This window comes from Manacus vitellinus, unplaced genomic scaffold (genome assembly GCF_001715985.3).
Source record: "Manacus vitellinus isolate BGI_N305 unplaced genomic scaffold, ASM171598v3 scaffold_3_pilon, whole genome shotgun sequence".
Classification (NCBI taxonomy): Eukaryota; Metazoa; Chordata; class Aves; order Passeriformes; family Pipridae; genus Manacus; species Manacus vitellinus.
Genome location: NW_021940535.1, coordinates 30,242,703 through 30,265,957, shown reverse-complemented (window position 1 = coordinate 30,265,957; position 23,255 = coordinate 30,242,703). Strand labels below are relative to the sequence as shown.

General features: G+C 40.9%; 1 protein-coding gene across 4 annotated transcripts; it reads right to left on the bottom strand.

The window, feature by feature from the left end:
- Positions 1-4,193: 4,193 nt before the first annotated feature.
- On the bottom strand, positions 4,194-21,172 carry ASNS (asparagine synthetase (glutamine-hydrolyzing)). 4 transcript variants are annotated; one of them, XM_029961909.1, is made up of 12 exons: positions 21,113-21,172; positions 19,092-19,374; positions 15,769-16,006; positions 14,143-14,328; positions 13,729-13,830; positions 11,548-11,675; positions 10,677-10,803; positions 9,217-9,323; positions 8,785-8,885; positions 7,357-7,438; positions 6,940-7,095; positions 4,194-5,653 (listed from the first exon to the last, which is right to left on the bottom strand). In XM_029961909.1, exons 2-12 carry the CDS (start codon positions 19,338-19,340, stop codon positions 5,444-5,446), a joined length of 1,686 nt encoding a protein of 561 aa, XP_029817769.1. In that variant the 5' UTR covers positions 19,341-19,374; positions 21,113-21,172; the 3' UTR covers positions 4,194-5,443. The 4 variants fall into 4 exon arrangements, with proteins under 4 accessions (XP_029817769.1, XP_017931331.1, XP_017931332.1 ...); XM_018075842.2 differs by having other exon boundaries at positions 21,130-21,171; XM_018075843.2 differs by lacking the exon at positions 21,113-21,172 and adding an exon at positions 21,096-21,112.
- Between the last annotated feature and the right edge of the window lie 2,083 nt (positions 21,173-23,255).

The window sequence follows — 23,255 nt, the reverse complement described above, 5'->3', positions numbered from 1 at the left end:
TTCTCCTCGACAGTGACCCTGCGTGCGTTCTCAAAAGCATCAGCAGCGTTATAGATGGTGTGTCTCCAGACCTCCCGATTGGAGGCCAGAGTAGACCAGTTATGTTGATCAATATGGCCAAGGCTGAGATGTTGTTTCAGGCAGTTTACTAATATAGACAACTACTTCTACCCTCAATCGTAGCAGGAAGGCTGCTTTTGCAACCAGATCATTGTAGTCTCCTCTTGGCCTCTGCAAGTTGATTATGGTGTAAGAACTGAGGTCAGTTCCAATAATTTTATGTACCTAGGATTATAATTTTCTAAAGGACTATTTTGGACCCAATCACTCTATCTTCTTCTTGGTGAAAATTCATAAGCACCCTGTACCAAAACCAACAAAAGGCAGAAGACCTGCCTCAGAGCAAGCATGGAGTAGGCAAGGGGTTGTGTGTCAGATTGGACAGCCAGCTCTCCATTGTCATTACACCACTGATGATGACTGGGTGATGCTTTTTTCTGACAGGGTTCAAGTCTAGATGCTCAGGTATATGGAGTCTGCTGCTGAGAGAAAAGAGGCCTTAAACCTTTCTGATGTGCATCTGTAAAACTTTCTAGTAGGCTTCAGAGGTGAGTCCACATGAACTTCACGGAGTTCAAAAAGGCACATGGGTCAGCACAAATACAGACTGGGCAGAGAACGGATTGAGAATACCCCTGGGATGAAAGACTTGGGGGTGTTGGTGAATGAGAAGCTCAACGTGACCTGGCAATGTGCACTCACAGCCCAGAAAACCATCTATATCCTGGGCTGCACCAAAAGCAGTGTGACCATCAGGTCAAGGGAGGTGATTCCCCCTCTACTCTACTTTGGTGAGGCCCCATTTAGAGTGCTGCATCCAGCTCTGGGGCCCCCAAAATAAGAAGGATGTGGACCAGTCGGAGAGAGTCTTGAGGAGACCACAAAGATGATCAGAGGGCTGGAGCACTTCTCCTATGAAAACAGCCTAAGAGAGTTGTGGTTGTTACGCCTGTAAAAGAGAAGGGAGACCTTATAGCACCTTCCAGTATACACAGGGGGCCAACAAGAGAGCTGGAGAGGGATATTTACTAGGACATTTAGTGATAGGACACAGCGTAATGGCTCTAAACTGAGAGAGGATAATTTAGATTAAAGGAAGAAATTCTTTACAGTGAGGGTGGTAAGGCACTGGAACATGTTGCCCAGGGAGGCTGCGAATGCCCCATCCCCGGAAACATTCAAGGCCACATTAGATGGGACTTTAAGCATCCTGGTCTAGTGGAAGGTGTCCCTGCCCATGGCAGGGGCACTGGAACTAGATGATCTTTAAGGTCCCTTCCAACCCAAATCTTTCTGATTCTATCATAGCGTTCTCTCTGTAGGACTACCTGAAATTCTGTGATCCACATGTTAAAAATGAAGAAAATAAAAAAAAAAAGCCTAACAACTTCAGAGGTAAAATTAACATTGCTTATCCCCTAGCCTGGGAATTATCTTCCATATTCCCTAGAACTGACATTGTATACGGGTTCCAACTCACATTAATAATTTTTAATATAACTGGGTTTGAATTACCTCTAAACTGAATACTCAATGTCCTCAATACTAACGCAATTCAACTTTCAGCTGCCTTCTTACCTGCAGCACCAGCATGAGAAGCTCTGCACAACATCTTGAGCAAGATCAATTAAAAAACATTTTTCCTTTATGCTTGGCTTTATCCCTGTTCTAATCATGTACTTATTAAATTCCACGAGGCTCACGCACGAATCCCAGTGACAAGTGTGTGTGAAGGAAGAGACTAAAAGCAGAAGCAGAGCAGAAAGGATAGCAGCCTTCCCTAGGGATGAAGAGCTCATTTGCACAGATGCACTGACAGCGGCTGCCATCTGCCGGCTACAAAAAAAAAAAAAAAAGAAAAAAGTAAAAAGTTAGGAAATCGTTCTTGAAGCAACCTCTCAATCTGAATTCGAACTTTGACAGACACTTTTTGTCACGTGGGAGGAAATGTGTCGGTTTGTTGGCTTCCTGGAACACAGTGCAAGGAGCAGAGCCAGCTCCAGCCCACTTGCATGTTAGAAACATGATGGTCAGGTAACAACTCCAGGTACCGTCAACATCTTTTTTTGTAGCTCCGGGGATGCTTGGAAGACCCAAACCTGAGCATACAGTGCTGAAAAAAACCTAGTTGCCCAGGTAGTTTTCTCTTACTGGAAGAGCTTCCAGGTAACAACAAGATGGAAAGTGGCACTACAGAGAGGAGTGGGTGAAATACCACAAAAAGATCTTTGAAAGCAGCATGCACAAACCCTGTTAATGTATCACCACCCCTAGCTATTACCCCTACCAACTTACAGGGTATCACAGTAGCACAGACCACCTCTCTGCTCCATCCTCCTTTGCTCCTTCTCTGTTTCTTCAAGTTTTGTAAATAAAAAATTTAAATTACTATTTTAAATTGAAATGATAAATTTTAATAATTAAAATTCTGTGCATTACCTGCATCCAAACAGAGGCTCATACAAAACTAAGACTTTCCTAACTGCAGCCTTTTTGTCAACCACAATGTCTATGCAGATATGTAAATAAAAAACAATAAACCCCAAAAGAATTCCAAAATGAGGAACCAAGACAGGCATGGTGCATGTGATGTGCTTTGGCTATCCCTAGGAAAATGGCTGAGGAACAGACAGCCTACCTTACTACAGAAATAAGTAGCCCCTCCCACATTTCAGCCCCACTCTCCTGACAGACTGTCATTTATTAAGGGGAATCAGACATTAGGTCTGTATCAGAAAAAAAAGAGTAAGTCCACCTCTCCAAAGGCTCACTGTGATTTTTTGGTTTTAGCTACAATTTTACTTCAGTTCTGAGTGGAGAAAAACAACCACCTTGACTGATATTAATTCTGAATCTGAATAAAAGTATAACACTTATTGAGGAATTAGCTTCCACAGCACTACTGTGAAAAGGTTCAACATTGGTTCCTGCAGCCTAGTTTTGTAAAGTTTTTTTATTATTATTATTCTTGGTGAAGACAGTTACACACCTTGTAGATGATATTTCCCACACCAAAGGTCCTTCACAAAGACACTCCCCATATTCTATTAAAATAAGATGCTTTTACATTTGACTGTGATTTTAAACACAGTTTCAAAGATTTTATATAGCTTCAGACCATCCCACATAAAAAACCTCTGACCAATGGACTAAGGGTCTCCAAAGTCCTGTCAAGTGATCCCTGGCTCTTACTTACTGTCAGAATAGTCCAGCTTAATTTTACCCAAAAGAAATGGAGTGGAAAAAGAGGCAACCACAGCAGGAACAAAGACGAAGAGCAGAGAAGACAGCATTACACACTGGACCTGCATCCCATTCCCTTCTGTGACAAACTACAAACACATACGTAGTTCGCAGATGACCCAGCACAGCTGGATCTTTTTGTCTTACATTTTCGGGGTTTTTTCCTTTTTTTTTTTTTTTTTTTTTTGTTTGTTTGTTTGTTTGTTTGTTTTAAAGGAAAAAAGAAAAGAGGAAGTTCAGTGTCATGGAAGCCCAATAAGGCTGTAGAATTCAAGTCTGTACGTGGAGAAGGAATGACCAGATTTTACACTCCTGATATCCCTAGCATTTTTACCTTTTACAAGAATAAAGCAGCAACCACCGTATTCTTCCTCTGCACATCATTAAAAAGCTAAAATAACTGGATCACCTATCTAGAATATAGCCTTGATATGTATATGCCCAATGAATTAGGAATTAAAAAAAATTAGGCGGATTTCCTTGAATGCCTGACAATGTTGCAGCAGAAACTGCATTTGAGTAATGACCCAAAAATGTGTTTAGCCCATTTTCACTTCAGGCAAATGCTATTTTTTTATCTCAGCCTTGGGAAGTTTACAGTAAGTACTAAATCTTATCACATCAGCACCTAGTCAACATAATCTATACTCCTCTCTTCCCTCAAAATATACTTTACTGCTTCAAAGAAATCCAAAAAGATAAGTGCATGGCCCTTAGGAGGACTGCAGGGTATTAACTTAATACGTGCAAGTTTATGTCAAAATATTGCCACTATTGGCCATAACTGGGCAGTTCACGAGTGCTCTGGTGCCACCGAAAGGTTTCAGTAAAGTTTCCGGAATACACATGTAGGATTAGGGTGCAGTAACAAATAGACATCAGTCATTTCATGAAGATTTTAAATCAGAACAGCATATATTTTATTTTTTAAATAAAAAACGGCTTTGGTTTCCTAGTCAAGAGGGACAATAAAGCAGACTTGTCTTCACAAAGAGCATGAAGCTAATCAAGTCAATCTGTAGCACAGATATCTATCTCTTGACCACCTTTAAGTTACCTTTAAAAAAGCAGCCTCCATGACTAAGTAGTTAATAAAAAGTTGTCCTGGAGAAAAACGCAGGTGCTTTTCAACAGAGTATTACAAGTTCTCGCAGTTTGTGAAGACGCTTTTTTCCCATTCTTCCAAGCAAGGCATCTGATCCCGCTGTCATTAGTGACGCTTTGTCTGACTAAAATCTATGGTTAACAAGGTTGGTTCACCACAAAATTCAGCAGCAACACAGTCTACCCTTTCATCACACAGGTGGAAAAACTCTCAAAGTAAGTGAAAAATTTCTTAAAATACTCATGCAATTTCCATCAGACTGACACATATCATCCAGTTAACACCCTTTCTTTTTTTCAAGAATAATAAATAAATTTAAAAATTGAACTCCTTGAGTTAGAAACAAAGACATAACTTGGCTTCCTTCATCTGTTCTGCTCTTCAGTAACAGCCACAATATCTTTAGACTCATGGTATATTTATAAGACTCTAAACAGCCAGCCAGTGGCTTCACAGAAACAAATAAGATTCCCATTCATTTAATTAACACCCAGTACCACACCTATTATAATCTCTAGTAAGCATCTCTGCATAGCTATGAATATCTAAATACTTTTTGAAAACTACACCGAGGTGTGCAGAAAGACATTCAGAAGAGAATAATATAGAGACTATCCAAGTCCCACAGCCAGGAACACAAGTCACTAAACAGCTACAGCCAAATTCCCCTTTGCTCAGACGGCCTTCAGCAGTTTGCATCCCTCAGCCTGATTCAAGTCCTTGTAACAGAGCTCACACTAAAATATATTAAATAACTGCCAGGCAACTGAATACAATGGAGGTCACATAAGGAACAGAGTTGTCAAATAATGTAGTTTTCTATCCATAAAGTATTTTCCCATGAATTACAAAGTTTTGGTACAGCAGGATAAATCTTTAATAGTACACTAACTACAGAAAGCTCCCATTTCCAATAGCGTTTTCAAAATACATCTTAAAGACGATTTAAGCTTTAGGTTTGCATAATTTGGTTTTCTTAAAACAGTGCACACAAAATGCTTGCAGCACTTTCATTTGGGGGATTATTTCAACAGTCTATTCTTGGGTGGCCGACTTGTAATGTTTCAATGTGCGTGCAGAAGGATCAGTAGCCTTAACCCATCTTGGCATCCAGTAGTGGGGCAGCCAGCTGCTTCGCCCTGGGTAGTGCTTTTCAAAGATCTGGCGGTAGTAGTAACTTTCTTTTGTTTTAGGAGGATTGAAAGGATATTTCTCCGCTGCCTTTTCCAGCAAAAGGTCATCAACCTACAGAAACAAGCAAAATTCAAGTTAAGCTGCAAATACATTTAACTTTTAAAGATACACAAGAATTCACAAACCACTAAATGCCCACAGGTTTACAAAAAAAAAAAAAGTCTATTCCAGAGGCAGAGGTTTGACAGGTCAAACCTTTGTCATACACTCCCTTGATCTTTATGAATATGTAACTGTATTTCCAGTGCTGTTGATATTTCTCCTGCATGACACATGAAGCCCATTTGTCTGGGTTACAACCACCTTTGTTAGTAAACTCACAAAAACTTCTTTCCTATCCTTTCCTTTGCTGTGAAACAAGTGGAAAATCTTAAAGCAGTCACTTTGCCACATAAGTGGCTTCCTAGGGTTTTTTTTCAACTTGGAGAACTGTTGACTCTGTTTGTATAACCAAGCTCTTAGAAACAAAAGACCTGGGATGCAGAGGCAAAGACACCTGCAGTTGTTAAGTTGGCTCTGAAAGGGAGGATGAATAGTTGCACCAGTTGAGGCAATTTCTAAAGCAACTTCCATTGCCAAGAGGTTGTCTGACTTTTCACGGCCATGAAATAAATTTGCTCCTCCTACAACAGTACAGGCTCAGAACAGGCAGCACAACACTTGCCTGACCCAACTACTTTCTTGCTTGTGGATATAAAGAAAGAAAATGATATGCTGATAGGACAGACAAGCACCCATCCACAGGCTTGATTACACATATTTCTGTGTAACAGAGCTCTGGTGTAAATAGGGTGTTATTCCTTTTTCTTGGGGATTAAACTACCTCTGTACTCCAGAGAGGATTATACTTTGTCCAGAGCCAAAATGCAGGTTAGCAATGCAAGCAGAGGCTTTAAAAAGCAAAATGGCTTAGCTAGGAACAGCTTTGAAAAACGAATGACGTAAACGAAAAAGTACATTATAAAGTCATTATGTTGTTACTCAGCAGCAGAGTAAGTTCATGCAAGTGCCATCAGCTGAAGCAGCTGCTTTGCCTGTAACCCAGAAATTGTGTTTGTCAACACATAATATAATTTGCAATGCAGACACTTAAATGATGTTCATTTCCTTACACAATCATTTCTGTCAGGCTCTCGCATTTCTTTGTACCTAGCATTATAAACGCCTTCAACCAGCTCAGATACCTAGAAGAGCATTGACTAAGGTTTACCTTGCTCCTTCACATTAAATGGTATATACCCAGATTTATTCTGTTAACTAAGCATGTGAGCTGCCTCCCCTTGGTAACCTTTTCTAATACACTTAAATGAGAAAGACCTAAAAAAGTGATATTGTACCTGTTGATCAATATAGTCCTGAAGAATAGAAAACCAGGATTTCTTCACTGATGCTATACCATCACTGAAAGCTTCTTTGGGTCTCCAGAGTATTTCTTTGGGAAGTAAATTGGAATCTTCAAAGGACAATCTTAAAAGGTATTTTTCAATTCCATTCTGTTTGCAGAACAAAAAAAAAAATGTCATGAGTCTGAGGAAGTGCAAAAATCTGGATTTAAAAACTTATGAAACATTTCCTTTCAGAAGGTCTAGTCAGAAAAGGGTTCCAAGTAGTCCAACGATCCAGCAAAATATTTAAGAGCGTGCTTGACTTTGGGTAGAGGACTTAACCACTAAATTCAGCAATTTGCTCATGCTTAGAACATGTATCAATGAATTTGTACACTTACACTTGGGTCCAACCCTAGTTTTACATACCTTTGGAATTCGCAATTCTGCTGGTAGAGATAAATAATAAGAAGTAAATCGATGATCCAAAAATGGGACTCTCAGTTCAAGGCTAAACAGGAGGAATAAACAGAAAAGATATTGAATTAATCCCATAAGCCATCTACTTACAAATTCCACAACAGTTTTCCTGTCTTTCACACAAACACTAGGTTTTCTGCTTTTAATTAGAAGAAATTTCTCTTGCGTATTTATGACTATGTGCATTTAATTCACCAATTTGGAAACTGAGGTGTATGGTCCATGCAGATTAAAGACCATGATGATTTATGATGTCATATGCTGGGCAGCTTATAGTACCCTGAATTTAAAGACTACAGTACTGTAGGATTTGCAACAACCATTGCAATATCTATGCAAAAACACATTAAAAAAATCCTCTTGCTCCCAGAGAACGAACTAGTCGCTCAGGTGTCAGTCACACATATTGTATCCTACTACCTCTTTATTATAGTCAGCTACCTGACTATACACATACTTTTCTCTTTTCAGTATGTTGTTTTAGTTCTTTATATGCATGCTGATAATCAGATTCAAGATTCCTCTTTGTCTAAACCTCAAAAAAGCCCAAAGTCAAACACAGTCTCACTTTCCCGCCTCAACTCTGAATATTGGCATTTCTAATTCACTGCTTCTGTAAAGAACAGTACAGTCCCAGACAAAAGATATTTCCTGCATTGGTCGGCAAGAGTGGGCCCTATGGTCACAGACCAGATTAAATTTTGCAGTGTGCTTTGCTGTTGCTGAAATTCCTTCAGGCTACATCTTCAATTTCATCTTGGCATACAAATCCTCAGCAGTCTTTTCCTGCTACTCTAAGAATCAAGAGCTACTCTAAGCAGATGCAATTTATCGAGAGGTACTGTAAGCAGTTGCAATTAGATTCAGTTTTATTTCTCCTCTATTTGCTCATCCAACAAAACTTTCTTTCACAAAACGTTGTCTGTAGCAATTGCAATAGCAAGTTTGTCTCACGGTGTTTAGAACAGAAATGCGATTGATGATTCCTCTGATGACCAGATTTGCCTGCCCTCATATACTGTGCTTCCCACACACTCAGAGCTCAGGGCCCCTGAGTGCCTGTGCATACCTGGAACATTAGCAATGACTGTTCTGCCAAAGTGGGTCATGTCTTCAGTTATATTGAGATAGGGAGATCAAGCAGAACATGGGGTGCACCCCATTTGTTACTAGTATTCAGAAGACTGATGACTATCTTAGATTAGATTAGACCTAGACTGCAGGAGTAAAACTATCCTGCAGCACAATATTCTGAATCACTTAGTTATTCAGCCAACAGTTAACTGTTGTAATTTCCTCAACAGCAGCAGAACTTTTAAGATCTTCTTGTGCTTTCAAATCCCATGAGTCCTCACCATTCAAGAGAGTACATTTTACCCGTGTGCTGCAGTAGTTCTGTCTGCACGAAGTACATCAAACAGGTAGAGCTCCTTCAGAAGCCTCTCGCTCTCCTCTGCAGCTTCCTCGGGAGATGGTGCCTAAAACCAAACACATGCATAGAGCACATGGCTGGAACACAGCTGCACTGAGGGAGCCACTGCTTGCTGTCCTGCCCTTGTAGTGATCACAGAGTGATCTCAGAACTAGCAAAAACTACATACAAGAAGTAACAGTCTCAGGAATTGCTGAAGATTTAAAAAGTTACTTTTCAGGTGATCAAATCCCTTGGATTTTATGCCACCTCAGGAAAAAAACAGCAAATATACAGTTGTGACAACTCTCAAACATCACACCTTGAAATCTCGGAGATGTTCTGCTGAACGGGAGAACAAGCAGCTCGAGGGCTTTCTGTATAGTGAATATACTTACCTTATGGAAATATATATATCCTTGTGTCAGCTCATCTGATCCTTCTCCTGAAAAAATTACCACACTGTCTGTTTTCTTCCGAATATATTTGGAGACAAGATACATACCTTAAAAAAAAAAAAGTATGTTAAAGTACAGTTACATGTATGATGCTATATACAGCTAGTAGTTTTAAATTTAGCATTTTAGAAGTTTGTCTCCTACACCACTTCCTTCTGTAGCAAACAACTAATGTAAAATAACATCTTGCTATTCAAAGCCATCATCAGCCATGCTAAGTGCTGCAAATACATCTAAACTGTGTATCTAAACACTTAACCCTCAAAATATGAGAAAGATGTGTCTATTTGTGATCCTGGGAATGCTGAAGGATTCCCACGGAAACACACAGAGGAGCTGATTTGACTCAATTTGAAATTAAGCACGTGATTAATTCCAGTATAGTGCTGAATAAACCCTTTAGCCTTAGGGAACAAAGCTACCACTAAAAGTTGCTGTTTAAGTCTCTGCCACTGTGGGTTGAACTGGATAAAGCCCTTTTTAAATTTTTTTTTTAAAGAATTATTTATTAAATAGAATTATTTCTTCCCCTCAACGCATCTTTCTGAACAATATGCTTTTATAACATAAGTATTACAAATCTAATGAAAAGGATCAAGTTCATTATTTTTTATACTAAGCAGCAAATCACAAAGGAAAAATTGCAGATGAAAAGTTGGCTTTAAATTTTTAAAGAATTGCATTCAGCATTTCACATTTCACAAATTCAGTATTTCACAAATCCTATCTTCTTGGAGCAGATTTCACACAGGGAGCTCAGCCTTGAAAACTGTGTTGACTATTTGGTTTCATAACACTTTAGGATGACACAAGATTAACTGGGTAAAGTGTTGTAGCTTGCATTATGCAGAATTGCATTGGATTAGTGTTTTTCACTCCAATCAGGCTGGCAATGCTTTGTAAAAAGCTGCTGGTGACTTCCTTCACTTCTCAGAATCAAACATACATTATAAGAATCTGTGTTACTAAAGGGTGACAAGAAATACTTCCCATTAGTTTAAAAATTATGCAAGGAAAGGGTAATCATAATTGTTCTGCTATCACAACATTCAGTATCTCAGATAACTTATAAATTTCCCCCCTTTCTCCAAGGTTCTTACTCATCAGAGCAGAAAACCTAGACCTGCTGATTTAATATTTCTTCTTCATATAACTTTTGTTTTTCATCTCAAAAGCTTCGAGAACAATTTTTGACAGTTGTTTTTTGCAGTCAGGGATTTGGAAACTAGTAAGTGCTTTTGCCTCAGTGTGGTATCGTAGATCAGACTGGGAAGTAGACCTTCAGAGTCACAGTTCCCAAGTTCTGTGTCAGCTAAGGGATCTAGTAGATGACCACATGGTTTTGCATGAAATTTTATTTGGGTGATATAAACCAAAGATTACCATTAAAAAAATCTTACCAATTGAAGCTCTTATTGTTGTTATATCATAGGTTTCCAACGAGAAGATAACATCTTCTATTGCCTGAATTCCCTCTTCAGTATTAAGTATTACTTCATGATGTTCACTTCCTATATGTGCTGCCACCTGTTTGTAAAAGGTTACAATCATGTATCCCTTTTCAACTAGAACAGTTTATAAATATGCATTGTGTTTAAAACACACAAACTGAGCAAAAGCACCAGTTCCCTTCTGCTACAGTGACAATTATGACATTAGGCCAAGAAAAGATGTTACTTAGCAGCCACTCTGACTTGCAGTGATACATTCACCCGAGAGAACAGTCTCCCTGATTACAGTGTTCAATCATGATTGCAAGAGACCATCCAGCTGCTTGCCAAAAGCATAACCAAATCTGTAGAGGCTCTAAATACTCCAGATATTTGCCCTTAAGAGAAAAAGCAGCTCAAAAGGGGTAACCCACATGCCAAACAGTTTGTACAAAGAACTTAATTCAGAAAAGTGATGATTAACTTGCAATATATAACATATATACAAATGCCATAGTATAGGAACTATAGAATGGAGATCTACCCTAAAACCCAGAGGCAGAATTGAGACAAGTCCAAAGTACTGTCCTTTTGGCAACACAAAGGGACTGTGTCATGAAAGTCTTCTGATTTCAAGAGAAAACAGATAAGGTTCAGTTGTCTCTTTTGTAAGATTAAGCAGCAAATGTTGTACTAAATGATTTACTGCAAACTGATTTACATCCTAGTAATAAATGAGTATTCAGTGTTACTGTAAATGCCATACCATGAAGTTAGAAGCATTAATACACAGTTTAGCATTCAGCAGCTCAGAAGAAACTTAAAGCAGCGCTTAGGATACCTTTTTGGCAGCCAGTAAATCAGGACTGTTTTCCATCCCAATTGCAAAGGTTTGCAATGGATAACTGATGTTGATTTCTTTCATCAGTTTCAGAAGAACAGCTGCAACCAAGCTGGAATCTAAGCCCCCTGCCAACAAAACAAATTATTTGATTAGGCTTTTGAATGATGTTTTATTTCCCCCTTAAGAACACTGAATCTAGATATTGGAATCTTATGGGTGGGCTTCATTTTTAAGCTGTGTGAATACAAGGTACTTCTCATACAAGTGTACCTTTACCTCTGCTTAACAAGAGAATCAGGCAACTTTAGTAGAACGTCTTTAGTAACAGCTGTTACTTGGTGTCAGAAGCATCAGTGGAGATCCCTCTTTAAGATACACAGAAAGTATACTGAACACATTGTACTGCTAGAGAACATGCTCCTTCTCAACTCTGCCAAAATGGGATTTATTCTTCATTTCAAAACTGCTCCCTATCCTCTTCTTACCTACACATTTGATGGTCTACTGACAGGACTACGGAAGTTTTTTCTTCTGTTTGAATAAAAAAGAATTAAGTAACAAACCAAAATACTTAGTGTAAGCATTTCCCAATCATTCTTTTTTCCCTCGTCTTTCTAGAGGACAGTGAAAAGATTTGAACAATTTGGAAAAGCAAAAAATAAAACCAATACTCTAATACAATAAAGCCAATACTCTAATACAATAAAACCAGTACTCTAAGGCTCCACCTTCTTATTCTCATGAGCTAGTTCTGCTAATCCTTGACTAGTTCTACTTGCTACTCCCCTTTGAAGTACTGAGCAAAACACAGTACCTGTTTGCCCATATCTGCCTGCAGTTCTGACAAGCATGAGGCAAAACCCTCTTCTCTTTGCTTCCTACAATCTGCACATGTTTTTTCAGCTGAGTGCACTAGCATCAATTCCCACCCTGATCCACTTTGTGGGCATGCTATCTTGTAAAAAAAACATCCTGTTGAAATTATATGCAGAACCTGACAAAAGGAGAGCACAGAAAACAAACTGAGTGCTTAGGATGAAGAAATCAGGAAAATTGAACTTCCACTGTGATTGGAAACAGAAGCAATTCTCTAACCATGATGTGCCAAGCATACTCAAAACTGTGAAGCACTGAAATACTCTGGTATTATGCCAGCACAGGCACTTAGTTTTGCTACTACAGCTTTCTGCATGTGCATCTGAGGAGCTGCTGACTGCCTTCTAATTTGATATCTGAAATCTGGGGTTTAAACAGGCTTTTTTACTGAGATTTGGATCTCCCAACTCTCCGTATCTTCCTGTTTAATTTACCTCCTTCCTACTTTTTACGATGCCATAGTAGGGAAATGGTCCAACAGTATCTCCTGGTCAGTTCTCTCTCATTCAGATGCACATTTATTAGGGTTCATGACAAAAGAGTGTAATTACTGATGTTCAATGAATGCATGAACAGCATGAACTCTAACCATAAGTAAAAAGTGCTACACAAACACAGGAAATAAGGTGTCAGTCCCATGGCTACAGAGCTTTAGCTCTGTAAAGTACCTCTGTGACACTGAACCACCAGATCACAATAGTGATCAGCTAAGTCAGTGAACAACTTCCTGTACCACATGCTATTACCTCATCTGCAAAACAGTGCAGCAAATAATTTTGGTCCAGGTGGTCTCCTGTAATTTGGTAAATCAAGGGAGTTTAGGATGAAGACTATAGCAAAGGTGACAAGTAAAAATTTCAATTCCTCCTGCTATCTGAAACATGCCAAGCCTTTTTTTCTAGGCTCAATCTGTGCAAAGTGAACATAATAATTACATTTATCTTTTAGACACCAATGTAAGCATAAATCTCAAGTATTTAAGAATATATTGAGTGATTTTTCAATAAGAATATATTTATTTCCTCTTATTTAAAAATGGTGTCTCAACAAGAAGAGATCCCAGCCCAGAGTAAACTTTAAAAGCATAAGATTTTCAAGATATTTGTAAACTGGAGAACTTTATCCCAAACTAACAAGTTCTCTGTTGCCTGTTCTAAAAAGGAAATGAAGATAAAAAGCAAATGAAGATTCAGACCACTTCAGATACATCACAGTTGAAGAGCCAATTTACTTTCCTCTAACTAGCAGAGGATGGGCAAAAGAGAGAGAAGATACAGAATCACTGTGGTTCTTGTTACTTACCCGACAGAAGACAACCGATTCTTCTGTGAGCCATCAAACGTTTTCTAACAGCATTTTCAAATAGAATACGGATGTTGCTTTTCACCGTTTCAAGGTCAAAGCCTGCTCAAAAGAGAAAAGAGAAGGGGAAGAAAGTCCAAAAAGTGTTACTTAGACTTTAATGGATTATGCTAATAGAAAACAAAGATATTTGTTTGAATCTCCTCTGGTAACAAAGGCGTTCAAGTCCATCTTGGCACACAACTGCCTACAAGAACAACTCTAAAGTCTCTACATTTTAAAAGTTCTTCCAAGTTGGTATTTTTTTTCTTAAATGGTACTTTTTTAAACCAATCAGTACAAGTTTTATATTCAAAGACTATGATTTTTTTCACTTTTAAATCAGAATACATAGCAAAATCTTTGCTGTACTACCTGGAGGCAGAGCTTCCACTGTATCACACGCAACATGGAGCGGTTCATCTTTACAGCTATGAAATTTTACTAATTCCACTGACGCAACCTTGCCAGAGGGCTTTAAATCCAATACTTCATAATGACCCGGGAGAAACGGTTCCACTTTAGAACATAAGGATGTTGAATGCTTTAAGTTGATAAGTCCTGCACATGAAATGGGAAAAAAGAAAAATGTCAACGTTTTTGACCTAGGACGGTTAAGTCATACCTCACTCAACAGCCTCTGTACTAAAGCTATATACAAATATTTTCTCCAGATCCTAAATCTGGTATTAAAAAATACCCTTTTAAGTCAGAGTCAGTCCTGGCTATAGCGTGACTCTGCTTCTGGCAGGATGCACACATAGATCTGAGCTGTCTCAAGCTGAGGCAGACAACAGAGAAAACAAACCAGAAAGTTTTACTAATTGGCAAGTAGCAATTTATCCCTGTGAGCATTAAGAAGATCACTTTTCTAACTGACTACATGATGTCCAGGTCAAGGTGTAATATGCTTATAAAAATTCAAATGACAATTATGAACTGATTTTGTATTTAAAATTAAGTGTAGTCAAGCTAACAAGGGGGTTGAAATAAAACATCACTGACGTGATAACTTAATTGACATTGATTTAGTGATTTCATAATTCATCAGTTCCAGACTTTTCTACTCCACTGGTATTGAATGTCAAGAATCAAACTTTATCTACATTCCTCTTGTGAAAGAGGATGTTGAGCACTTGCTGGTGACCTGGATGCCCCTTGAGGAAGTCCTCAAAGAGATACTGAATTGATGTTAGAGAGGGACTGGTAATTCACTGCCATGGTTATAGGATAGTCTCCAGAATATTCACTTCCCTTCTTCCTTCACAAGAAGCAGAGATGGTACAGCTCTTAGTACTAGTACACAGTACTATTAGAGGAGTCAACCTCTATTGCAGCCTGATAATGAAATAGATACACAGTAAATGGGAGAAACACAAGCAATCGTGAAAGTAAATTTTAGCCAAAGTGCATTTTAGGCAATAAATTCCCCTTTGACACTGTTCAGATTCGTTTATGAAAGTGCCAAGATTACTTTAAAAAACAGAGCAGTGGATGTGTCCTCTCAAAGGAAAAAAACTGTCATCAAATAAAATAAGTGATACTGGAAAATTACCCAATGCTGCAGGCAATTTCAGTAAGGTTTCAAAATTATGGCTTTTACAGATTAGCAGTTCTTGTGGCATTATTTCCCAGTTCATTATAGAACACCAGGAACAGTCTAATACATTTATTGTAGCATAAATCTACTCTAACTCTATAGACTGAATTTAACTTTGGGGTAACATAAAAAAAAGTCTTGATTTCAATACTGCCATAATTCCAGAACACAGAATTTTAAAATTAAATAAACAAGTTATTTTAGAGATATTAAGGACAATTAAACATCTTGGAGGTTTTTGTTTTAATGATGTGTAGTTCTTATACTAGTAAATATAGTTCATATATTACTGAACTTACAGTTCATTTTCTCTTCACACTTAGAAGAAAAGCCTGACAAAGCAGTTTGTCTCCAACACCAATACCTAAGATTATTTAGGCACTAAACACAACTAGTTTTACCTTTTGCCTCAGAACAGACACCCAAAAATCCATCATCAGTCAGCACCTTAAACAGTGGTCTGACTCCATAGGTATCTCTCGCCAGAAACACTTTTCTGTTTGCAGTGTCCAGAAGAATAAAAGCAAATACACCATCTAGCATGGACGCTGTTTGTTCTATTCCTCCTCTGTTGTAAAGATGAAGGATAACCTCACCATCCACTAATGTTTGATATTCAAATCCAAACTGCTTCTGCAGCTAAGAAAAAAGATAAAGAAGAACATGAATAAGCATTTGCAAACATTGCCTGCTTACCAACTGAAAAAGCAACACCATTCATGTAATTGTTTAATAAGAAAACCAATTTTTTTTGTGTAAAATCACACTTTAAAAGTTGCATAAATATTTCCACCAAAGAAGGAAATTATACTTTGGTGTTCCAAGCTGTATTGGGTTTGCATGGCCACGTTTTGGTAGTGGGGGAGCTACAGGGGACGGCTTCTGTGGGAAGCTGCCAGAAGCTTTACCTGTGTCCAGCAGAGCCAATGCCAGCAGGCTCCAGGACACACCCACCGCTGGCCAAGGCTGAGCCAGTCAGGAATGATGGTAATGCCTCTGTGATAATGTATTTAAGAAGAAATAAAAAAGTTCTTCCGCAGATGAAATTGTGGCCAGGGAAGAGTGGAGTGAGAATATGTGAGAGGAACAACTCTGCAGACACCAAGGTCGGTGAAGGAGGGGGAGGAGGTGCTCCATGTGCCAGAGCTGAGGTGCCCCTTCAGCCCGTGGTGCAGCCCATGGTGAAGCAGCTGTGCCCCTGCAGCCCACAGAGGTCCACAGTGCCGCAGAGATCCACCTGCAGCCCATGGAGGAGACCCATGCCAGAGCAGGTGGGTGCCTGAAGGAGGCTGTGACTCCACGGGAGGCCCATGATGGAGCAGTATCCTGGCAGGGATCTGCTGACCTGCAGAAAGGGGAGCCCATGCTGGAACAGGTTTCCTTGGGGCCCTGTGGGGGACCAATGCTGAAGCAGCCTGTGCCTGAAGGAACGCAGCCTCGCGGAAAAGTGAACCACGCTGGAGCAGTTCCTGCAGAACTGCTGCTGTGGGATGGACTCATATTGGAGAAGTTCATGGAGGATTGTCTTCTGTGCAAGGGACCCCATGCTGGAGCAGGGGAAGGAATCTTCTCCTTGAGCAGCTGCAGGAACAACATGTGATGAACTGACCATAACCCCCACGCCCTATCTCCCTACACCGCTGGGGGGGAGGAGGCAGAGCTTGACAAGGAAGGAGGGGTGAGGGGAAGGTTTCTTTTTTAAGACTTATTTTACTTCTCATTATCCTGCTCTGATTTTGTTGGCAATAAATTCAGTTAATATCCCCAAGCTGAGTCTGTTTTGCCCATGACAGTAATTGGTGAGTGATGTCTCCCAGTCCTTATCTGAGCTCATGAACCTTTCACTATATTTTCTCTTCCCCATCCACTTGTGTGGGGGAGTGATAGAGCAGCTTTGGTGGATGCCTGGCATCCAGTGAGGGTAAACCCACTACAAAAGTATTATCCAGTATGATCTCTTAGGCAATGAGACTGTCTCTGTAGTCTTAAGGAATTGACATTATGGCAAGTTTTCAGGGATACACTTCTATCTGAGGATGTGAAGCTGCAAACACATGACCCCGGTCTTCAGAAGCACTAGCCAGCCACTGTCTCAAAAAGAAAAAAAAAAACTCTAAACACATAGACACTTGCAACACTTGCAGGGTAAAGTATTTCGGAAAGAAACTTTGGTTTACTTATGCAGTCACTGCAATTCCTCAGTGTTTTTTTTATGCACAGAGAATGTCCTTCTGCCTAATCTTCCTCCATTCCTCAAACTAGCCCTTTCACTCTGCCTGTGCAGATGGAGTGGGGGAGGAAGCAATTAGCTGTCAGACTTAGGTCAGTCCAAATATTCTTCATGTTCTTGTGGTGCTTCTCTAAAAGTCCTTTCAATACATACAAGACAAAGAGAAGTAGAGGGTTTCAATACAACACTAACAAGACAAGAAACCCCACAAAACCAATACTTTAGCATTTTAACTCAAGTTCTTTGGTTTTAATTGTTATTTATGGGGCAGTCTTAGGGCAAATTGAGCCAACATTAAAATAACTAAGTCATTTCCCTAAACAAGACACCTGTTTCTCCAGTGATCCTTTCCTAGATAGGTTTCAGCCACAAGTTTGAAAGAAAAGTCTCATTATAAAGAAAGAGGATACATAATGTAGCGACAATGACCGAACAAATTCCTGCAGATGGCAATGCAAGTTTTGCATAATTAAAGTCCGTTTGAGACTGTGTGTAGCATGATGGAGAGTAATTCTTATTGCTTTCAACAGCAGAAAAGCCACAATGCAAATCACTGCAAGTATTACAGACTGTTGGTACATTTCACATCTATTGCAGGGCAAAGTTTATCTCATCTTTCAAACAGCCAGACACTTGAAGACTGGGAAAAAAGATAAAATCTCCTGCCTATTCAGTCAAATTCCCAGTGTCACTGACATGAGTAACAGGATCCTGAGTCCGACTTCAAAACTGTGATATTAGAAATACTATGACATCTCAGATTATTCATACATTTCTGATACTACCACACTTGGTATATGATACACTTTACACATTCATTCAGCATGATTCCAAATCAGACACAATTTTAAGTTGCTTTATACATCGAATTTGGATTATCTGAAGCATCTTCCCAAGTAACACAGGCAGCATGGACATCTCAGCAAAGGGACGAAGGCCCACTGACAATGTTTAGCCCATCAGGGACATTCGGACACTTCAGGAAGTAAGTAAAGTTGCTGCTAGTTTTGTGCCTAAGAGACTTACTTAGGTGGCTCTCAAAAACCCCACAAAGAATATGGCTTTTGCTGCAGACATCTAAGGACTTTGGTAGCATAATGGAAACAACTTGGAGTTTGACGACCCAAAATAACTGAAGAGCAAGACAGTCTAAAAGCATTTGCATTATGAAGAGAAAATGGGAGAAAGAAGTTTGAAATTCCCCGACCCAAGAGATAATGAAGAATGTATCTTTATTTAAAATTGATCAAACCTGAACATACAAATACCTATTCCCCTTCTTGTCAATTAAGAAGTGATTTTTTAGTATTAAAGACTAAGTATGTTACTAAGCCACCAGATTCACAGCTCATCATTACTCCTTTACCAACTTTAAATTTTTTTCTGACATTCTAGTCTACCACATTTTAAAGATTTTCCGAATATCCACTAATTTTTAAATAAAAAAAAAAAAAAAAAAGACAAAAAAAGCCATATCATCAATACAACACTTACTTGTTTGAAATTGTAGATTTCCCCATTGTAACACAGCCACAGATACGGGAATTTCTTCACCCGGATAGGCTGCATACCATATAACTGATCAACAACTGCAAGGCGGTGGAAACCAAAACAACAGTTGGTGAAACCATTGACGTTCTCAAAACGAAATGCATCAGGACCTCTGTGTGCTATCTTCATGGCACTGAGACACTGGACAGAAAGGCATTCATCGCTCCCAAACAGGGCCCAGATCCCGCACATTGTGAGGCTGTCGTTGTACGCGCAAGTGGAGAACCTGTTCAATAAAGATACGAACATTACAAGCAAGAGCTGACACTTTATACTGGGTCTGGTTGAGAGGGAGCTCATTTTTCCCTCAGTGCTGTGTTTTGTACTGGTAGTTAGCGAGGTGATAGTATCACATCAGGGATTTGGCTACTGCTGAGCAGTGCTCCCACAGCATCAGTGCTCTTCAATTCCCCCTCACCAGCAGGCTGGAGGCAGGCAAGATGTTGCCTGATCATAGCCAGGCAACATACCCAGGACAGCTGACACAAATGGTCCAAAGGGATATTCCTTTTCATATGATATCTGCTCAGATAAAAAAATCTAAGGGAAAGGAGAAGGAAGGGGGGCATTTGTTATTTATGACGTTTGCCTTCTAGAGCAATCACTATGTGTGCTGAAGCCTTGCTTCTCAGGAAGTGGCCAGATGTCGCTTGCTGATGGGAAGGAGAGAGTAAAATCTTTGGGTTTTTTCTTCCGCTTGTTTATGACCTTCACTTTTGCTTTAGTAAACTGCCTTTATTTCAACCCATGAGGCTGTGTTGGGCTTTTTTCATCATATTTTCTTCCCCCACCCACCCCACCCTGCTGAAGAGGGGAGTGTAAGAGTGGCTTGGTGAGCACCTGGCATCCAGCCAAGGTCAACCAACAACATACCTACAAAACACAGATAACAAATGTAGGTTATTAATCACTTAACTGCCAAGAAGACTGATCAAGAGAATAGCAGACTTTACTAAGTAAAACCTGGCTTGCCCAGAGTATGATAAACAAACTTTGGACAGCAAGAAATTAGGTTTAATTTTTATCTTTAGATACAGCAAGGTTGTCTATGATTTGTTTCATAGAGCACAAATAGAACAAGTAATTACTGGGAATATAGTATGATCTCTTGAAGAAACATCATCTCAGCAGAATTTCTTTCAATTTCTTGCCTTTACATACAAAGGGGGTTTATAACAAAGACAGATGCTCTTTAGCAAGACCCGTAGTGACAGGACAGGGGGGAATGGTTTCAACCCAAAAGAGGATGGGTTTAGACTGGAGTTCCCCAGCAGCGTGGTAGCCCCAAATGGGAAAGATGTGAAGGAAGCAATTGTTGCAGTGCCGTGCTCGCCCCGGCATGCCTTTTGCAGTCCCAGGGTCCCTGGAGATATACACAGGCCTCACAGCTGTCAGAGTAACAGTAGAGGTCTCTAATAGTACAGGTGGGCTGCAGCTGGGGACCTCCAGACCAAGTGATGTTGCTGGGGACCTCCACCCGAAGGGGCCATTAGGATTAGGGTTCAGAGAGCCACAAAGCCTACAAAGCCCAGGGACTCTGGGGCTGTAAAAGGCGTGCCAATGCGAGCACGGCACTACCACACTGTTCCTTCCCTCCGCATCTTTCCCATCTGGACAAGTGATGGCGCTCCGCACCTCACCCTCAGCACATGGAGCTAGGCTCTCCCACCAGCTGGAGCGTCCTCCCGGGAACGCACGGTCTCCGTGCGACCGCGGGTACCGGGAGCAGGTTCCCTCGGCGCACGCTGCTGCCCCGGGCTCCCTGCGGCACGGGCCACCCCTCCCTCGGCGGCTGCCGCTCTCCCGGGCCCGCCGGCCCCGCCAGCGGGCCCCGCAGCTCGGGCCCCGCAGGCCGCTCTGTGCGGGCCTCGGCTCGGCCGCGATCCTGGCGGGGCGGCGGCCCCCGGCGGCCCTGCCGGCACAGCCCCGCGGCCCGGTGGCCCTTACCCGCTCCGCTGCCTCACCCGCTCCGCTGCCTCACCCGCTCCCGGCCGCCGGGCGCAGGAGAGCCGCGGCCGCACCACGCCGGAGGATGGGAAGAGGCGGCGCTTCCCGGCGGCTCTTCCCCAGCCGCCAGCTTGCTGTTGAAACACGCCGCGAAGTTTCATCATGTGCCTCCCTGCCCTGCCTTTCCGCCCTTTTCCTGCCCGCAGGGCCGGCGAAGCGGGGGGAAAGCACGGCCAGGGCCCGCATGCACATCTGCATTGACACCCGCATCTGTATCCGCACCCGCACCCGCACGGCGGCCCTTCCTGGCGGCCCCCGCTCGGGCCGCCCCGCGGCGGGCAGGAGCTCGCAGGCCGAGCAGTCCTGGCTCTGGCTCCTTCCCCAGAGCGCTGTGAAGAAAAGCGTGCCCCAGCAGCGCTGCTGGGCGCGCTGGGCTCATGAGGGCGACTCGCAGCCATCAGAAATCCTGTCTCTGCAGATCTTGTGTGGCTCGTGTGCTGTCCAGTGCAAAGAGCTTAGACACCTGCGTTGCCGTAAAGCCGCTTCATTTGTTTTGGGAGAGGGAGCGCGTGCGAAGCTCGCACCTTTGGAAGCGTTTGCTGAGGATGTATGATTTTGCTGTGCAAAACTCAGTTCTGAATCATAGACACAATGGGTAAAATAGGATTTTGGTACTTACTTGAACTCTGTTATTGGACAGTTTTGCCTGTTTGCCTTTGAGAGTGCTAAAGTAAATGCAATTCAACTCTGAAGACTAGGATGTGAAGTGCTAAATACACCCCCTAATTCTCCATGTATACTTCAAGAGTCATTAGTAATTTGCATGCATATGCTTTCATAGTTAGTTTTAATGCACTTAGTGTAAAACTGCAGTGCTGTTCTTCAGGTCATGCAGACTGTCAGCAGTAAGTGTGGTCTGGGTGTTGAATTTTAAAAGGACTTTTAAGAAGCCATTAAAAGATATTTTTAGGCTTTAGAAAGAAAAATGCCTTGAAGTGTCCTGTGCATGAGAATTAGACTCCAGTGCTGATCAGGAATAGATATAGGATAGTTGTGTGCGGCACAGCCTCACCTGAACACAGGACTGGCCTTGGCAGAGGCCGTGTGTGCAATTCTCAGAGCTGTGCACTGACTGGAAGATGGAGTCACTGTGCATAGAAGAGTAATGGTTGTGCTGGAGAACACCTTATATCTTAGTGTTCTGATTTTTTTTCCCGTATATCTAATTGTCACTCTGCATTTTGAAAAGGTACAAGAAATACTGGACAAACGTTGTATTATCCTAGGTTGTATTTAGGGTGTTTGCTTGTTTGCCAGAGACTTTTGTAAATTGCTATTTACATCTTTACTTCTTTTCTCTGCACAGGAAAGATTTTTGGATGGGTCAGATTAGGTTTAAGTTGTTGCCTGGGCATTTTCATTCAATGAACAATTTCTAGTTCATAACTAGATCTCATACAGTGCTTTATGATAGTAAGTAACAAAACATTTGCTAAAATAAGAATATTTTCATGGAGAAACTGAAGCAGGGAAGTGAGAAGCAACTTGCAGAAAGTGGTCCAGTAAGGCTGGGCAGATACAGCCAGGGAAAGAGCAAAACCTCCCAAGTCCTCATTAATGTCTGCATCATTAGGGCACACTGGGTAACAGTCACATCTTTATCCTCCCCTTTACTTTCACTTCTAAAAACCGGGGATAGCTGCGTTTCACTATGTCTTACATGTTAAATTCCCTATCTTAATGGCGTTAATGGGACTAATGGTAGAAATACTACATATGATTTGTTTTTAAACACTGGCAATATTACTGTTTTGTAGTTACAATGGTGCAAGTAATAACTGGTATGTCCCTGGCCTTTTCTGGCCTTTTCTCTACTATTGTCAAGTAGCCCATTATAGTCTGTTTACATTGTGTTGTTCTTCAATATCCAATCTTTTTTTTCCAGTGTATCCGCAGACAGCACTAGATGTAATTACACCCCAGTCTCACACCTCTGTTCTTCTCAAGTCACATGAGAAACCCTCTGGGTTTTTTCATTCCTGCAGACATTACTATGTGTAATAGCTTTACTGAAGCATTGTCTTCTCCACTCTTCTCCTTTAAAGCTGATTTTTTCCTCTATTTTTGTTGAGAGAAATTTAAATTGATGCTAGATGGGTG